This window comes from Plecotus auritus (genome assembly GCF_963455305.1).
Source record: "Plecotus auritus genome assembly, chromosome: 7".
Lineage (NCBI taxonomy): Eukaryota > Metazoa > Chordata > Mammalia > Chiroptera > Vespertilionidae > Plecotus > Plecotus auritus.
The window spans coordinates 68,369,291-68,387,750 of record NC_137774.1 but is presented as its reverse complement, the minus strand read 5'-3'; the positions used below and the strand labels follow the sequence as shown (position 1 = coordinate 68,387,750).

The following is an 18,460-nucleotide window of genomic DNA, read 5'->3' as shown; positions in this document are numbered from 1 at the left end:
GGGGAGGGACTTCCCAAGCCACAGTGCCCAAGCCAACCTTCAACAGCAGGGAAGGGAGTCAGTAGACAACCGCCCAGTCTCCACCTTGGAGGGACACTGAGTGCCTTCTGTGGGTTCCTTGGAGGTCCCCAGTGGAATAGAGCCCCAATTGCCCATGGCAGTGACCAGCTCAAATGCCTTTTGGGGTTTTCTCGGGCCCTAACTCTTGGGAGCACCTTACCAAGTAAGCAGCCTGCACTCTAGTCCTTGCCTCGGCTCTGCTCGCGGGTCTGCCTTGGCTTTCCCGCGTTGAGGCCCAGGATGCACTGGCCACTGGCGTGAAGCTGCCTTCGGCAGTGAAGACCGAGGGTTTCACCAGGGGGTGACGGCCAGATCTGCTCTGGCAGGAAACTACCTCCCTGGCGACGGGAGGTGGAGGTTGGAGCAGCAGAACAGGAAGCAGGGAGACCAATTAGCGGTGGTTACAGATGTCCCAGTGGGAGGTACGATGACAGAGCCCATCAGGCACCGCTTTGTGAAGGTCCTTTGATTTATAGTGTAAGCTTCACACAGGAAGGAAACTGAGCCTTGTTTAACATCCCAGTGCTGTGGTTTCACAAGCCCGTGTTTCTAGCATTCAATTTCTCTTCATCTTCTGCTTCAAAATTTGATACATCAGTCTGACACCACGCATCTTTGTTTTGTTAAATTTTGTGTTTCCAGGATCTTGACGTTGGTGCGAAGAATGTGAAGCTTTATGTCAACAAAAGCCTCATCTTTGATGGCCAGTTAGACAAAGGAGGTGGGGAGGCCCCAGCCGACCAGAGCATCCCAGTCAGCCTGAAAAATGAGCAGATTGAGGGGGTGGAGAACAGCATTAATGCTTCCTCGGAAGAAGGCAGAGGTGCCCAGAGGATGGCGGGCACCGCTAGGGACAAGCTCAGCGCCACTTGCTCGCAGGCAGACGGAGAGGCAGGGGATGTGGCGGTTTCTTCACCAGGAACTTTATTTGGTGAAAGGATGAATTATCCTGGTTGCATAAAAAACAGTTTGTCCAAGTTAGAGGATGACTTCAGCTCATCAGCAGCCGCAGTCTCTGTGGGGGGCGAGCGTGCCCCTGCCCCTGGGCCCCCAGTGGAGTGCCCTCCGCTGGACCAGGAGCTCTCGCTGACTCTGCAGCTGGAAAACCTCCCAGGCAGAAAGGTCTCTGAGCCGCCAGAGAAAACCCCCGCCTGGCTACAACCCTCTCCCGCAGGGAAAGGCAGGAGGCAGGGAGGCAGGAAACCCAAACCCCTCTGGCTGCATCCTGAGAAGCCACCCAAAGGGACGGACGGGCTTGTGCCGGAGGACGAGGACATCTTCAGGGAGGGTCCTGCAGAGGCCGGGGATGAAGGCCCCAGGCGTGAGCCAGGACGGGCCAGCAGCCGGAATGCCATCTCAGAGGACAGAGCCCCCAGGGTGACCCCCACCATCTGCAGGGATGACTTTGACATCTTTGAGAAGCCCTCCAACAGAGAACGCACCGCTAGTGGGAGGAGGGGCCGGAAGGACGCCCTCGGCAGCAGTCACGGTGATGGGCAACCAGCCGGCAGAGGTAAGCTCGGGGAGCAGTCTGACTGGGGCTCATCATCCCTGCAGGAGGCTGCTGACTGGCACCAGCCACCCAACTCCCTGAGCTTCAGTTTCCTCATCTGCAAAGCAAGGGGTTCTTAACCAAGGGTCACAAATTTACTGTCTCAGGAGCCACATGGGAGGCAGCAATGAGTGAAATGGGCTAGACATACTTTGCATGTTAAACTCATAGATATATTTGTCATTGCCACCAAGATATGTCCCTTTGCTCATTTTTCTTTCAATACATGACTTTTCCAACCTAGACCTGGTTATTCTACCTCTGATAGACATTGGCCTCTAATTACTTCACTTTATTCTTAACTGTACTGTTAGAAAAATAACGCAAGTATGATGATAAATAGCAATTGACTCTTGCCTGGATTTTGGAAGGACGTTAGGGAGTGGTGAGGACTGTGGCTAACTGGAGCACACGCCCAACTAAAGGGGCAGCTGCTGCTTCACTTGGGCTCTTTTTGGCTTTCAGGACTGCAAGGCCAATGTGCCAGATCTCTTTTCTTTTTGTTAAGAGATGTCAGAAATGTAGACTATTCTAATTTTCACCATTGGTGACTTATCTACTGCTCTGTGAACTTTGCAGTAGATCATCTCTTAAGTCTGTGAAAGGAGGGTACCAGAGGCTGGACTTCTGAATATTTCCACTCAGATTTGGCTGTTGGGAGTGTAGCATAGCAACAAAGTGTCAAAACATTTCAATTTAAACTCTGCTACATATAGATTTGGGACTTATAGAGCAGGCACTTGGCACACACTGAGCCTCAGCATCTTTGTCTATAAAATGGGGATGAGCACCCCTTCTCAGTGCTGTGAGGAGTGAGTAAGATGATGGCTTCGCAATAGTAACAGCCTAGCCTGTGGCAAGTGCTCCACGAGTGGCAGCCATTTTTTTCCACATTAGCTTGTCGGTCCTTTATTGTCCACAAACCACTTGGACCTACCAAGGCAGGGCTCACCCCTAGTCCTCTGAATTTAACGCCACTCCACATTGCATAGGAGTACACCAACCCACATCGTGAGCAAGCCTGGAGCCTCTCTGAGCCTCAGTTTCCTTGTCTGTAAAATGCTGCCAGTAATACCCATCTCGGGTGCTGGGGATCAGATGAGATCACCCATGTGCAGTGCCTGGCACAGTGCCTGGCACACAAGCGCACCAGGAGATGCTAGCTGTTGCTCTTTATCGCCACCCTCGTTGAGTCGTTGGCACTGCCCGCACTCTGTGGCTCTACCTCATGGTATATCTGTAGGTGAAACCCAGGTACAGTTGACCCTTGAACCACTTGGGGGTTTGGGGTGCTGACCCCTCGTGCAGTCAAAAATCCACATATAACTTTTGACTCACTTAAAACTTAACTACTATGAGACTACTGTTGACTGGAAGCCTTATCAATAACAAGCAGGCGATGAACCGACATTTTTATGTTATATGTATTATGTAGGTATTCTTACAACAAAGTAAGCCAGAGAAAAGAAAATGTTATTAAGAAACTTATAAGGAAGAGAAAGTACATTTACAGTACTGTACATATTTACTGAAAAAAATCACATAGAAGTGGATCCACGCAGTTCAAACTGGTGTTCGAGGATCAACTGTATATATATTTTTTTAGTGAGTCACATCAGCATCTACTCCATCATTGTCTAGTAGACAGAGTCCGAAGGTCTACACTTAGAAATGTGATGAGTTTGGGCCTCCTTCAGACCCTGACATGTCGCTTAGGACACGGAGCAAGTCTGTAAGACTTGCGTGTCTTCCTGTGGGGCTCCCCAGCCAGGACTTACCCTGTGTGGGTATCAGGGACAGCGGAGTGGGAGAGGAGAAGAGAGCCAAGGAGCTCTTTGAGGGCAGACACTGTCTTACCTGTGATGGGATCTCAGGCCCAGGTGTCTGCTCGTGGTGGGTCCTCCAAGTGTGGGATGGCTGCGTGGCTACGGGGCAGGCTGCCGGGCACCAGGCTCTCATCCAGGCGCCACTCGGACCAGCTCATTCATCCTCCTGCCAGCCCCTTTTACAGCTAAAGGAGATACGAGCTTTAAGCAACTTTCTTCAGGTCACAGCCAGTCAGGGAAGAGCAGACTTTGAACCTGTGTCTTGCTCCAGCATCCGTGCTTGAAGCACTACCCCACGTGCCCTGTTTGCACAGCCATCATCAGCCCCAGCCCGGGGGAACCAGGCAGTTCTGAGCTTCCCTGGTAAACAGACCCACAGAGCCTCTGGGAGTTAGGGGTGATGGCTTTATTCTAACATGTCCACCTTTTAATTTCTTTCCAGGCATTTCACTGGTTGGCTCAGTGACACATTAAGATCTGAGCCCTTAAGATTTAATGCTTGTTAAACCAGTCGTGCTAAAAGAGAAAGGTGCTTCGAAATTTTAAATTGCCCGTTACATAGAGCCAAAGCCCATGCCATGCCCTCAGGAAAGGTGAAGGCCCAGCTCCATAGGTGCTGCTAGGATGCATGACTGCCAGACTCCTCCCTGGGCCTGGAATCGGCACCATAAGACAGTCTGGAGATTTTTCTGTGCAACAGAGCATCTCACTGTAATGACATCTGCATTTCGGAAGTGTCCTTATCAGGGGTCAGTTGGCTACAGGTGAATGAAATCCATCAGCCCAGATTAAGCAGTAAAGGAGGTGTTATTTGGGGAATGCTTGAGGCGCTTCTGGACCCCCAGAGGCAGGAAGTGTAGCCTGCTCACTGCATGGGTTTGGGAGGAGGAACCAGGACGCTGGCCTGGCCGGCACCAAGGAAGCTTCTCCCTGTCTGTCCAGGCCCTACCTCTGCTTCCCGCTGGCCCCTGTCCCTCACCTTCCCTCAGGGGGTCGGTTTTCTCTGCCTTTGTGCACACAGCAGGAAATGGCCTGGCAGCCCTAGGGTGACTCAATGTTCTGGCTCTGTCGCCAGCAGCCAGCTCCATAGTCTCAGGGGAGAAGTTGATTGGCCGACTCAGGTCAGGTGTCCACACCTTGTTCCATCAGCTACAACTGGAGGGCAGTTCACCAAGAATGAACATGGTTCTATTATATCTCACTATGTACTTTCTCATTTCCTGTTTTAGTAGCAATTAGCATACACCTCATGGTGGTGCCATTGATTTTTATAAACTCAAGTGCAGAACTGTAGTTCATGTTAGTCTCAACCAAGGAATAGTTTTGCATCTTCAGTCCCGTCTTCTCATATCGGTGGTCCCTCCCAGACTGTGTTGACTACAGACTCACGAAGCAGCAGCTTTCTGTTGCCCTTCAGACTTGCAGTGGGGGTTGGCCAAGGACCACACACTGACCCCAGCAGCTCCCTGACCCCAGGGACTCGCAAGTAGAGTGCTCTCCTGCAGAGAGGGAAACTGGCCCTCAGCCGTGGTCCCATCTGTGAGGCCTAGCAGAGCGTCTACACCTCTGCTTTTAAAACCCAGAGTACATCTTGGGAAGCAGAGGTCAGAAAGCAGATATGGGATGAAAGCAGAGCCCTGCCTTTCTTTACACCCAGGCAGACACACAGGGGAGTCCCTGACACGGGACGTGGGTGCTGTCTCCTCAGGGCCCTTCCAGACTGACCCAGGCCATTCATTTCAGTCCGTGGAGATCAAATCACAGTAAGCAGAGCGCTGATGATCCATATGGGAAGTCCCTCCTGCAGATGTTAAGCTTCACGCCTGGAGGAAAGGATGGAGGAAACTCCTGGGTCTTTTTTAATGGCAGATGGGAAGGCGGGGTGAGGACAGGTGCAGGAGAACTGACAGGTGGAGAGGGAGTCCCTCAGCCTTCAGGTCTGAACACGGTGTAATGGTGATGCCAGCTGTCCATCCCTTTGCTGGCAAACATTACTGAGCACTTCCTCATGCCAGGTTCTGTGCCAGGCACTGGGACACAGCAGGCAGCAGGGCAGAGCAGGCCTCTCCACGAGGAAGGTGACGAGAGGAGCCAGCTACCTGGGGATCTGAGAAGAGAGCATTCCTGGCAGAGGGCACAGCAAGGACAAAGACTCTGAGACGAGATGCGACCTGGCGTGTCCACAGAGAGGAAGAGCCACGTGGCTGGAGCAGGAGGGCGTGGGAGAAGGGTGGGAGTGAGGTTGGGGAAGTTAATGGGGCCAACTCAGGGCTCTGGAGCGTAGTGAGGAGTTGGATTTTCTTTGGTTTTCCTTGTTCCCAGGATGGCAGAGATAATGGCACTCAGAGGGGATGGTGACAAACGCCATTTAGGCACATGGAGTCTGAAGTAACAGTGTGGACATGTCTGGATCCCCCGAGGGGCATTGGGCGGTGGTGCCTGGGGTGGCAGTGCCTGTGTGGGAGCCAGGGCCAGATGTAGGGAGTGGAGAGGAGGGAGGAGCTGCGGGCGGGACGTGGTGAACCTGGCAGCGCAGTGTCTCCTGAGCCCGAGGGGAACGTGGCCTCGGATAGCAGCCTGGAGCGAGCACTGAGAGAAGACTGCGTGCGTGGAGTCCCTGTGAACCTGAAGGGCGCCGCTGCAGTGGAGGGCTGTGGGATTCATGGATGGAGGCATGGAAAGCCACCAGGCACCGACCTCTGACACAGCTGTATCCCAGGGCCCCAGTGATGCCACCAGGAGCCTCTCATCGCCCTGCTCCTGCCCTGCTTCCTTCTCAGACAGGCCCCCACAGGCAGCAAGGTGGCCACAGGCAGCGCCGCTCCATCCACGCTCAGCAGCTCCAGTTCACGGAGAGCCCCTCTCTGCCCTGGTTCCTTTCATGAGCCCAGCTTGCAAGGATGCTGTTGACATTTGCTTAATCCGAATGGCCTGCAGGTGGTGGGGGGAGGGGGTCCCCAGGGGAAAATCAGGGTGTTGTTCCTAGAGAAGGGGAAGAGGAGTTTGAGGCAGCAAAACAGTAACTGGACAGAGGAAGCAGGTCACAGGGGATGGGAGGTGGTGATGGGCGCAGCCACTGCAGTGGGCGGAGAGAGTGCAGATCCGAGGCCTCCCTCTGCCTTCAGGGCAGAGATTTACGCTTGTCTGCAGGCTGAGAGGGCCGTGGTGGGGAAGGAGTGATTGAAGATTCTGGAGAGAAGCGATAATTGATGGAGCCAGGCCCCCTAGGAGACAGGCAGAAAATGGAGTGCAGGATATGGCACCATATGAAAGGAGAAAAGGCAGAATGTCAGTGCCAGCTGCTGTTTTTCCAGAATGACACCCTCCAATGGTACTTAGCCATGGCATGGCCCCGAGGATGGCCCTGCTCCACGTGCACTCGGGGCTCTTAGATTCTACGAGGGGAGTGAGGCCTTCAGACGCCAGCCCTGGGCACGGCTGCGGCTCCTGGAGCCAGTTAGGCCGTGTGTGGAAGTAAAGTTCTTGCCATGCAATGCACCTGGGTTGTTTCAGCATTTTTCTGATTATAAAAATAATACACGTAGGGAACTCAGAAGATAAGGTGACAAGAAAATAAAAGCCCTTCCTACTCCCACCCTGAAAGATCATACTAGTATGTTGGTGCAAGCTGCCCACACTAGGATGGTCGCCATCTAAAATGGCACAGCGAGGTCTTTTCATTTTACCTTCTTTTCCGAGCCTTTTGCCTGTCACTAGCAGTTTGAAAATTCCATGCAAGTCACATGATTGATAGCCCGAGGCACAGGCCTCTAGGTGGCTGACTCTGAGGCCACAGGCAGTAGCATCGCTCTGGTTGTGTGAGGTTCTGAAGTGGGAAAACTTCCAGCAAAGGCTCCGACACAACCATATAGGCCTCCCTTGATGTGTATGAGGTTGCATGCTTAGAAATTCAGTGCAGATTGAAAAGTACTTTGCTTTTTGTAAAACAGCTAGGCCCCAGACTTGAGTAACCAGAAACATTTCCTACCAGCTGAATGTGTGTGACAGGAGACCGTGCTCTGTGCCCGGACCGTCGGGTGTTAACAGCCCTGCCCACCGGCCATGCCAGGAGGGTCAGTGGGCATTGAGACAGCCAACAGCAGCCTCACCGCTTTCTAGAATGTTCCCCTGAGGGTGGCTCCACCCAGCCGAGAGCCACTAGATGAGACACTAAGGGTCCCACTTCCACACCTGTCACTAATGTGCTTCACCCCTCCTGTGCCCTTTCTTCAGGAGATGCCTGGTGCACCAGGCCGCCGCCTCGGCCCCAGTGGCGCAGCGAGCAGGAGCACACACTGCACGAGTCCTGGAGCTCCCTCAGCGCCTTTGACCGCTCCCACCGGGGGCGCATCTCCAACATGGAGGTGCAGGGGGACATTCTAGACGAGTTCCTGCAGCAGCAGAGGAGCGGCCGGCAGGGCGCCCAGCCAGCCCCCTGCAAGGAGCAGCCGGAGGCCCGGGCAGGGCCGGGTGACTGCAGAGACGCAGGCGACCCCAGCGACTTTAGAATCCCCGTCTTGCCTTATGGGCGGCACTTGGTCATTGACATCAAGTCCACGTGGGGGGACAGGCACTATGTGGGCCTGAACGGAATAGAAATATTCAGTTCCAAGGGGGAGCCCGTGCAAATCGCGAGCATTCAAGCGGACCCCCCTGACATCAACATTTTACCAGCCTATGGGAAGGACCCCCGAGTGGTCGGCAACCTCGTCGACGGGGTGAACAGGACCCAGGACGACATGCACGTCTGGCTGGCCCCCTTCACGCCCGGCAAGTCCCACTCCATCTCCATCGACTTCTCGCACCCTTGCCACGTCGCCCTGGTCAGGATTTGGAATTACAACAAATCGCGGATACATTCCTTTCGCGGTGTGAGGGACATCGAGATCCTGTTAGATGCACAGTGCATCTTTAACGGAGAAATCGCCAAGGCCTCCGGAACCCTGACGGGAGGTACAGTATGTCTGTAAGGATGTTCCCGAAGGCCTACCTGTTGCTCGCTGAAGCTCTGAGGGAAAACCAAACCCACTGGCGGTCAGTGGCGATGGGTCTCTACCCTCGTAGGCCTGGCCCGCTTGCCGCCTTTGCAATGTGGGTGTGCAAGCACTGACCTCATTAAACTCCTCAGCTGGGGACGGGCTTGAGCCCGAAAGGGGGACCCTCCTGCGAGGCACTGACTGAGGGAGCACTCTCAGGAGAACCCAGAGCAGGGAGGGGTGCAGGACATGGAGGGGGAGCTGAGCAAGTGGTGTCAGGGGAAGCCCACTGCAGTCTGACCGAGGGCAGCCTGGAGCAATGAACTGCAGGGTCTGTCCTGCCTGAGGCAGGTGGTGGGGGTTGGAGCCCTGCAGGCTCCCCACTAGGGGCCTAACGCCCATGTCCTTCCAGCAGGGCTTGAGCCCTCCCCGCCGGGGTCAGCGGGGATCTGTGAGCACCCACAGCATCTGCTCCGGTGCCTACCCACGTGTGTTTCAGTGATTCTCCTCAGATAGGTCCCTTTGTTAGATCTGTGACCTGTGTGGTTCTCATGGTACATCGATCCATTTGCCGATGTGAAGAAGACACGTCCCTGCACAGATGGAGAACTGTCCGTGGCTCGGGGTTTATAGCACAGAGCTGATGGGTCTGGGCCCTGACCTACAGCTCAGTGGGATTTGGGAGAGTTGACCCTTGTCTTCCTGCTAACCCGTTCAGCCCCAGAGCACTTTGGAGACACAATCTTATTCACAACTGACGACGACATTCTCGAGGCCATATTCCGCTCTGATGAGATGTTTGATGTGGACACGGAGGGCCCATGCAGCCTGCCGTGCGAGGAGGCCCTGAGGAGGCCCAGCACCGCGGATGGTGGCACAGAGGAGCGGCCCTACACCCAGGCCGGCCTGTGGGCCCAGGTAGGACGGCGGGCGGGCAGGGCGGGAGAATGATGAAGATGGATCTCTTTACGCTGTTGGTGCTGCTGTTTTGACATTTCCCATTTCTCCACTTCGTCTTCGGTCCTGGGTGTCATATTTCATTCTCTAATGATTTTTATTTTATTTATTTATTTTTTCACCAAAGTAAAGAAAGTATTCATATTTTAATCAAAGCTGGGAGAAATCATGCTGTGTCCCCTCTGTCATTCAAGGTCTTCGGGAACTTCCTGCTCGAGGTTGCGTTTTGATCTCTCGGTTGTTTTTGATGGGAGGACTGAAAATGCCTTTAATAGGCAGACTTAGAATTAAAATAATGACAATCTGGTGATTGTTTCTTGCTTGCGAATTGTGAGCTGACACCGCTGGCATGGAGACCAAGGTTCAGCCCGGCTCAGGGTCATGCCAGGGCGCGTAGCGGGAGTGACAACGTTAGAGCTTCAACACAGGATTCCAAAGTCTGCTTTTAACTGTGAACATTTTTTTAATGAAAGATGACCTTCAGGGCCAGGGCCAGGCCAAGTGAAGAGCAGCAATGGAGGGAAGACACCCAGATCTCCAGGGTGTCCTGGAGGCCCCGCAATCAGGGGGCAGGGGGAGGGGAACATCCAGGAGCCGAGGACGGCTCCGGCCACTGCAGGTCATGACCACGCAGTGTGGTGGCGCACCGTCTGCTGGCGCCATGGTGTTCAGTGCGTGAGCCTCCACTTCTAAGGGAGGCCGCTGCTGCTCCACCCGACAAGACTGCCAGCTTGTGGTGACAATTGTTCTGATTTTTTCAAATGAAGCCAGATATCTGGATTTTTATGTAAAAATATCCCAATTTAAAAATGTTAGCAAGTGATTCAAAATGTCTTCAAACCTTCATGGGCCAGGAAGCATGTCTGCTGTCTGGATGTGATCCGTGGGTCCAGCTGGGAGTTGACCTTGAGGCCTTTCATGTGCCCAGTGGTTTCCCAGCGCGGAAACCCAGCCCATGAGGGGCAGGGAGGGACGCTCTCGTCTTAGAGGAAAACCTGAGCTCATGGGGGGGCGGGGGTCAAAATCAGGGTCACACCCCTAGAGAGTGTTAAGGTCAGTGCATCCACGGGGGCCGTCCTAGGAGGGGGGGGCAGGGTGCCAGGGAGGGCAAGAGAAGGCGCGTGGGCACCAGGGCGGTGACATTCCCTGGTGGCCCGAGGCTGGCTGTGTCGGGTGCTCCTCACAGGCCTTCCCCACCCTCCTCCCAGTGGCCGGACTGGGCCTGAGAGGCTGTTGCTAGGGTTGGGGCCTGGCGCTCGTCAGGTGGCCCTTGGGGCTGGAACACCATGCTCACCCAAACTCTGAGATCTGGAATTCACTTCTTTTTGCATTGCAGCTTTCCTGTCTGTGAAGTAGTGAAGGCACTTTTACCCAAACTTACGATGCAGAGGTCTAATGAGCGAAGTTCACACATGAGACCCAAGAAGTAGGGTTGGCAGCCCACCTGGGCTGTCTGCAGACCAAGGGCTCCTTCTCCTGGCTGCCCAGGGGCTAACCTGGGAGCTTTGAAAGTGCACATGCCCAGGCCCAGAACCACGCTCTACAGCTTAAGTTCTTTTCCTTCCCTTCCTTCCCTTCCGTCCCTTCCTTCCCTTCCGTCCCTTCCTTGCCTTCCTCCCTTCCTCCCTCCCTCTAGCTGACCAGACAGACATCGATGGCTCCTTCCCTGGTAGCGTCAAACTCCTCCCCTACCAGCAAGAGCTTCTGGCAAGGAATGAGACACGAGGATTCCTGGGCCTGTTCATGTTACCAGTCACAAGCCTCCAACACAAGAAGGGACACGGGGACTTACCTAGGGCATGAGCTGGACACATTGCCAGCCAGCTCTGTGAGTCACCCCTTGCTTCTGCTTCTCCCCTAACTGGCGTGCAGGTCCCAGAAGTTGAGCTGCCACCTAGTGCCCCTGTGCCCGAAGTCACCACTCCGGAACCGGGCGTCTACCACGGGATCTGTGAGTACCCTGTCCTGGGCAGTGTCAGGGGAAGGGGGGCCTTCGGGGGTCGGACGTCCTTGTCCCTGGCACAGGGTCTGCACAGATGTGGGCTGTGTGGCCAGCAGGATGAAACCAGCAGGAGCAAAGACACTTGCTTGCTCCCTGCGCCCGGTGGGCAGCAGCCAGTTCTTCTGAGAAGTCGGAAATTTGGATTTTTATGTGAAATCTTCAGCTTTTTAAATGTTGGTGACTAATTTTATAATATTTTCAAACAACTAATGAGCCAAACAAAACATAAGTGTATCGGCCAGCTGGCTGCCAGTTGGTGGCCTCTGAGCAAATCCCATCTGGGCTTCACTGTCTTTTTCTCTCGTCTTTTCCCATGTGACCCTGCAGCCACCCCTCCTCCTCCACACACACGCAGGCCAGCCCTCTGCCTGCATCCTGGATCTTCAGGCCAGAGGTGGCCGTTGACTGCGCACGCCTCCCTCCTGGTCCCTGTTAATGAGACTCGTGGCTCACCTGCTCCTTGCATCTCACCTGCTCTTTCTTGCCCCCTGAGCACTCATTCCTTCCAGTTAACTTCTGTCACGCTCCCTCTGCCGCCTCCCCCATCATCTCTAGAATGAAGCCAGACATCTAGGTTCAGCCGGTCCTCCTCCCCATACCCGTCTCTGAGCCCCCACCTGTCCCCCGCCCAAGCTGTGCCCTCTGCCCAGCGTGCCCTCCCTCTCCATCCCTCCCTCTCCATTCCTCCCTCTCCATCCTTGTCTGTGGAGGGCCGACTGCAACTGGGTTTCCAGGAAGCAGACTCTGGGGTGGAGTTGACTGGGGCATGTTCCTGGGGAGGACAGGAAGCAGGACGGGGCAGAGGGAGAAGCTGAGCCTCGTACTCACATGGAGGCCTCTGCCAGCTCCACAGGGAGCTTGAGCTGTGGCAGCCCTGGCATTGTCCTGAGCTGAGTGAAGGGACAAGGCCTTTACACGCCTAAATCAACATGTCACTGGACCTGGGCTGCCTGGGAAGGGGCAAGGCCAAGGGTAGCCATAAGTGGGAGGACTCAGCTGTGGCTGTCAGAGGTCAGCACTCCCAGAATTACTCTCCTCGGCCTGGCTTGGATCACATGCCCAAATATCTTTAAACCAATCACTGGCTCCCCAGGATGGGGAGGGAGATGTGACATGGAAACCACGCATGGCCAGGCCTGCATCAAGGGTGTCCCTGGAGCCCGTGCTAAGGGTCAGTGCTCCAGGGGTGGTCAGAGTGCAGTGACGAGAAGATGGAGGGGGCAGCCTCTGTCCCCCTCATCTGGTGATTTCCCCAAAGATGCGTCTGTAAATGTCCTTCCCACTGAGCCAGCGCCTGACCTTTCTCAGAAACGTGATCTCGGTGCCTTTGGGAGCCTGGAGTGGGCTCCGAGGCCTTTTTGCTGCAGGAAAGTGCAACCTCGGAGGCAGGAGAACCTCTTGGCCAACCCCCTCTGCATGCTTGGGCCCTGATGTCTGTCTCCCACTTCTGAGCCTTTGGCTTTCCCGCACGCTGGCCAAAATCCTGACCTCCTGGACCAGCCAGTGCATACTGGCTTGGTACATACAGCCAGACCTGCTCATGTTTTTGTTGTTGTTAATCCTCACATGAGGATATTTTTTTCCATTGCTTTTCAGAGAGTGTGGAAGGGAAGAAGAGGGGGAGAAAGAGATAGAGAAACATCGGTGTGAGAGAAACACTTCAACCGGTTGCCTCCCACACTCACCCAGACGGGGGTCAGGGAGTGAATCTGCAACCCAGATATGTGCCCCTGTCCGGGAATCAAACCCTAGACCCTTCGGTGCTTGGGCCGATGCTCCAACCATTGAGCCACTGGCCAGGCTCCTGTTAACGTTTTTGAAAAGGGATGTATAATTTGCAAATGTGCACATGACAGGCGTTTTGGACATTTTGCAAATATCAGCAGTGATGAATAGGAAAGGAACTGAGAGAGTTGAAACATGGATGAGAAAATTAATTTCCTTGTATATAAATACTGATGGGCACACCAAAGGAAAATGAATGTGGAGCATGGATGTGAGCTCTGACAGGCGAGCAGCCCCGAATCCGATGGCCTCGCAGAGCCTCTTCCAGGCAAAGGAAGGGCGAGTTGGGATGCCAAGTCTTGTTTTCACAAAGGGGGCTGGCACTGGTCCCTACACTGATCCCCTCACCCAAACCTGCTCCCTCCTCCACCTCAGGCCACCTCCGTCTTAGGAGCGATACCCACAGCTACTCTGGAACTTGGGTCAAAAGCATCTTCTCTTCCCCTCACTCCCTACATGCCACTGAGAGTCTGACAGTGCTGTCTCCAAAGCTGACCCGAACCCGTCCCCTGTCCCCTGCTGTCACCACTTACCACCTGGTCCAGGCCATCTGTATCCAAAAGCCTCCTCCCTGGTCTCCTAGAGGTCCAACCGAATCACTTTCTAAGATGCAGATCACATCACGTGGGGCGCCCCTGTTTCAAACCTGACCTCCCCCGCTCCCCAGTGCAGAGGAGAACCCCAGACTCCATGGCGTGGCCAGCCCCAGCCTGACCCTCTGAAGCACGTGCTGCCAGCACTTCTGAGTCATTCCCTCCACCTCCCTCTCCTTCGGTCACCTGGCTCCAGCCACCGGCCACGTGGCTCCCATCCCAGGGTTATGGCCCTTCTGTCCTCTCAACTGGGAATGTCCTTCCAGACATGCTGAAGAATGGCAACCTCCTTCATCCCCCAGGTCTCAGCTCGAACCCTCAGAGAAGCCCTCCCTGACCACCCCGCTCCTTCTCAGCCACGCCCTAGCCCAGCTCTCTGATCTTTCCCATGGCGTTCGGCACGCTGAGGAATGATCATATTTATTGGTTTGTTAAGTGTTTGTTGTGTGTCTTCACTGCAGTAGAAGCTCCTACAGAGATTTTGCTCTGTGTTTATCCTGTATTTCTGGGCCCAGGGGCAGGACTTGGTATGTAGTAAGTGATCAGTAAATATCTGTTTACCATTAATGCTGAATTTGGTGAAACTCCATGCTTTCACGTTGATTCACTTACCTGCAGGTATCCACTGAAACCTCTTCAGTCAGGCACTTATTTCAAAAGAAAAAGACCTCCACTGACCATCTGTTTTTCAGATATTGTTCTAGGCTCTGGGAATACAACAGTGCACAGAGTCCATGGAGTTCCCGCCCACAGGGAGCTGCCTTCCATCCTAGTGGGGAAGACTGAGAAAAACAAATCAGCAAGTGAACCTGGAATGGGTTGTCAGATAGGGACAGGTGCTGTGACAAGGGAAGACCAGGGTTCAGGGCGTGGTGCTCTCTGAGCTCAGGTGGGGGAGGGCCTCTCGGAGGAGAGGGCATCTGAGCACAGACTCAGTGGGGAGTGTGTCAGTGGCGTGGCTGGGAATTATCCTCTGAGCTGGCTTGGCTGGCATCTCCTGGGCCTGCTCATGAGCCTGCTCAGCTGGCAGTGGGCTAGCAGCTGAATGATCTCGGATGCCTTCATGTCCTGCAGTTGGGAGGCTGTTGGCCAGTGAGGGGCGACGGGGCTCACCTGTCTCCTGCCTGTGGCCAGACCCCAAGTGTGGAGAGAGGGGACAACCCCAGTGCGCATGTGCTTTGCAGGCTCTGCCTGCAGTACCTCTGCTTCTATCTCATGGGCCAAAGTGGATCACCGGGCCCAGGCTCAAGGAGCGGAAGAGACTCCACCTCTGGCTGGGGGAAGCGCTGAGTCACATGGCGGAGGCAGGGGCTGGTGGGAGGGGGTTGTTTGTGGCCATTTTGCAGTCTGCCAATGCTGTGAGAGTTGCCTTGTGCTCATACCATGCTGGTCACAGGTCTTCTTCACTGACCCCAAGATGCTCGGTTACCCTGGCACCAGGCGAGCAGAAGGGTCTGAGGCTGGGTTACACAATGCACGTTGGAAATGACGGGCGTAGGAGAGGGAGCTGAGCTCCAGAGAGGTGGCCTGGCTTGGCCTCACAGGGATGTCCGGAGACCTCCCTGGGCTCCACCTCCTCCTCAGAGCCGGTGGTGGGACCCATGACATCCAGGCTGTTTTCTCCAGCGCTGCAGTGCTGGCATGCTACACACGTTGCAGTGAGCATGCGTCTTTTGAGCACAGCCATCCGAAAGGGTGCTGTGGGCTCCAAGGCCCCCAAGGTGGAGGAGATCACTGGGCGTGGTCCCACCCTCATGGGAGACCAGTAAGTAAGGAAGTTCCAGCCAGAAGCCGGACAGGCCCAACCAAGAGGCGCATTTGGTTGGAGCTTTCTGGGCCAGTGGACGACTCATGGCCATTGTGCCACAGGTGCACAGGAGGTCCTTGTAAAATCTACATGGTCTCTAATGGAGCAGGTGGGTGGGGCAAAAGGGTGGAATTGGCCACTTCCTTTACCCTGAATCCTCATGGTAGCAGCCGATTTGCATAAAACATCCATTCCCAGTGCTGTGGCTTAGTGCTGTAGCTGCCTCCACTTACACTTGTTTAATCACTCTCCCTATACTGAATGGCACTGTGGCGGGCTTTGGGGACAAAGCAAAACAGATGGGGTTTCTGTCCTCGAGTTAACCGTCTGGCATATTGAACCAAGGGGTCGCAAGATGGCAGTTCGACCAGGCGTGGAAGGGGAAGTTCACAGTGACTCAGCAGCTGTGAATGGAGGATCAGTGTAGTCAAAGGGGCTTCCCTGAGGAGGTGAGCTGGGATCTGAAGGACGAGCACAAGGGGGCCAGGCATGTGTGTTCCAGAGAGAGCAGCATGAGCAGCGGCCCTGTCGGGAGAGAAGAATAAAATGACGGATGCCATCTTAGTGGGGCCAGGAACCCCTGGTGCAAGATGAGGTTAGAGAAATAGTAGCCAGATGGGCAAGCCTGTTGGCCAAGCATCATGGGAAGCCACTCCAGGCTGTTAAACGTCAAGTGGGGTGACATGATTGAGGGGTAGAGAAAGGACCCAGGACTGCACAGGTTGAAGCAGCACTGGCCCATTCACCCGGCAAACATTTTGTGAACTGTCAGCAGCGTCCCAGCCCCAGGCACCCTGAGGAAAGGGGTGGGGCTGAGCCTGAGGAAAGGGGTGGGGTTTTGTGTCTGGGTTTCCCAGTTGGCCCAATGCAGGCACTAAAGACCATTCCTCCCCTCCTCTCATGTTAGGCGCCTCCTTCACACCACTTTCCTTCCTGTTGCAGGCCTTCAGCTGAATTTCACTGCCTCCTGGGGGGACCTGCACTACCTGGGACTCACGGGCTTGGAAGTGGTGGGCAAGGATGGCCAGGCCCTGCCCATCAGCTTGCACCAGATCTCCGCCTCCCCCAGGGACTTAAATGACCTCCCGGAGTACACGGATGACTCCCGGACCCTAGACAAGTAGGTGTCTGCAAGAAGCTTAACTCATGGCAGCAGGAGCAGGGCCTGTCCTGCATCTTAGACTTGAGATTCAAATGTCAGACAGCAACCCCCAGCCACCCCAAAGTCTGTGGTCACCTCATCTTAGAGTTAAGGAACCCAAAGGCTCAGAAAGGGAGGGCACCCCCAGGACTGCACAGCTGGAGTGCAGGCTGGGTTCGAAGCCAGGCCTCCTGCTTCCAGACAGAGCTGTGCTTTGTTCTCTCCACCAGGCTTGGCTCTGGCCACGAGCACAGTGGCTGCTCAGGGAGCTTTTGCAGGGATGACTCTGCCTTTACTCATGAGCGACCTCACCTCTCAGGGAGAAAGCTGTCCCCTCCTGAGACTGAAGGTGGCTGCTGAGGAAGTCCCCGCACTTTCCTCTGCATTGTCAGGTCTCATAAGCCCAGTTTGGGTCAAGTCAGTCAGAGGATAGCCTGAAATATAGCCTTGATCCATAGGGCCCAAAACCTGCCCAGGATCACTGTCCCCTCAGGGCAGCGGCCCTGCCTGGCCCTGTGAACAGAGGAGTCCAGGAGTCAGAGGAATGAGAGTTCAAATCCTGGATCTGCTCCTTGCCAGCTAGTAAGATTCTTAACCTCTTCAATAACAATAGAAATAATAACTGAAATTATAGTTGCCATGTTTTTTAGCCATTGTTAAATGCCAGGTGCTAAGCAGGTTACAGATATCCATCCATTTACTAATATGATAGGTACCCATGGGAACTGACGGAGAGAGGGGTTAAAAACTGGCCGAAGGTCACTCAGACCAGCCTAGTAGCCGAGTCATGATTAGGTGCAGGTATGGGAGAGCAATGCCCATGCACTTAAGCACTGACTGATCCTGTCTTCCCCTGCCTGGTTTCCTTATCATAGAACAGGGACATGGCGGGAGGGTCACAGCCGCACCCCTGCCTGGCCCTGTGTTTCCTATAAAATGTTCTTTAGATCCAGAGGCCTGATCAGACTGAGGTTGGATTGTTGGGGTGTGCATGTCATTGTTTATTCCCTTCAGCGGTTGTCAGGCTTTTTGTGATGGGCAGCCAAAGCTCAGTGGCTAGATCCATTAATTTATTAGGGGTTGCAAACTGGTGATACACTGATGCTATCATTCTTTTTTTCATCAATAAAGAGAAATTTTCCTCAATTATTTATTTACTCTGAGGTATAAGTCAAACAGGAAAGGCAGTCTAAATGTTTGATTCCTTCCTTTTATTTCTTAGTTTAAAAAAAAAACGAACAAGTTGTTTCTCTAGCATCCTTTAATACATTTGGTTATTTGTTCTTATTTTTTTTTTGTTAATCCTCACTCAAGGATATTTTTCCATTGATTTTTAGAAGTAGTAGAAGGGAGGAACGGAGGGAGGGAGGGAGGAAGAGAGAGAGAGAGAGAGACGTTGATGTGAGAGAGACACATTGATTGGTTGCCTCCCCCACATTCTTTGACTGGGGCCTGGGATTGAACCTGCAGCCCAGGTACATGTCCTTGACCTGGACTCGAACCTGACCCTTCAGTACTCAGTCCAACCCTCTAACCACTGAACAACACTGTCCAGGGCACATTTGGTTATTTTGGTTATCATAATCATCGATTTAAATGTCCTGTTTTTGAAGGGTTTCAATCTGTTGTAGTTTTTATCCTACTGATGCTCGACTGGATGCTCTTAGACCTGGGGCCATTTGGATATTTATAATGTCACTAGAGGCCCGGTGCACGAAATTCGTGCACGGGGGAGGGGGTTGTCCCTCAGCCCAGCCTGCA

The 18,460-nt window shown here is 54.1% G+C and overlaps 1 protein-coding gene across 5 annotated transcripts in view; it reads left to right on the top strand.

Annotated features, from left to right (window-relative positions):
* Positions 1-18,460, top strand: part of KATNIP (katanin interacting protein) — a 236,131-nt gene that overhangs the window by 201,937 nt on the left and 15,734 nt on the right. For all 5 annotated transcript variants that reach the window (XM_080679383.1, XM_080679386.1, XM_080679385.1 and 2 more), the window contains 5 exons: positions 703-1,573; positions 7,672-8,391; positions 9,133-9,332; positions 11,244-11,322; positions 16,501-16,678. In XM_080679383.1, the coding sequence (XP_080535509.1) occupies positions 703-1,573; positions 7,672-8,391; positions 9,133-9,332; positions 11,244-11,322; positions 16,501-16,678 (2,048 nt within the window). The remainder of the gene's footprint in view (positions 1-702; positions 1,574-7,671; positions 8,392-9,132; positions 9,333-11,243; positions 11,323-16,500; positions 16,679-18,460) is intronic.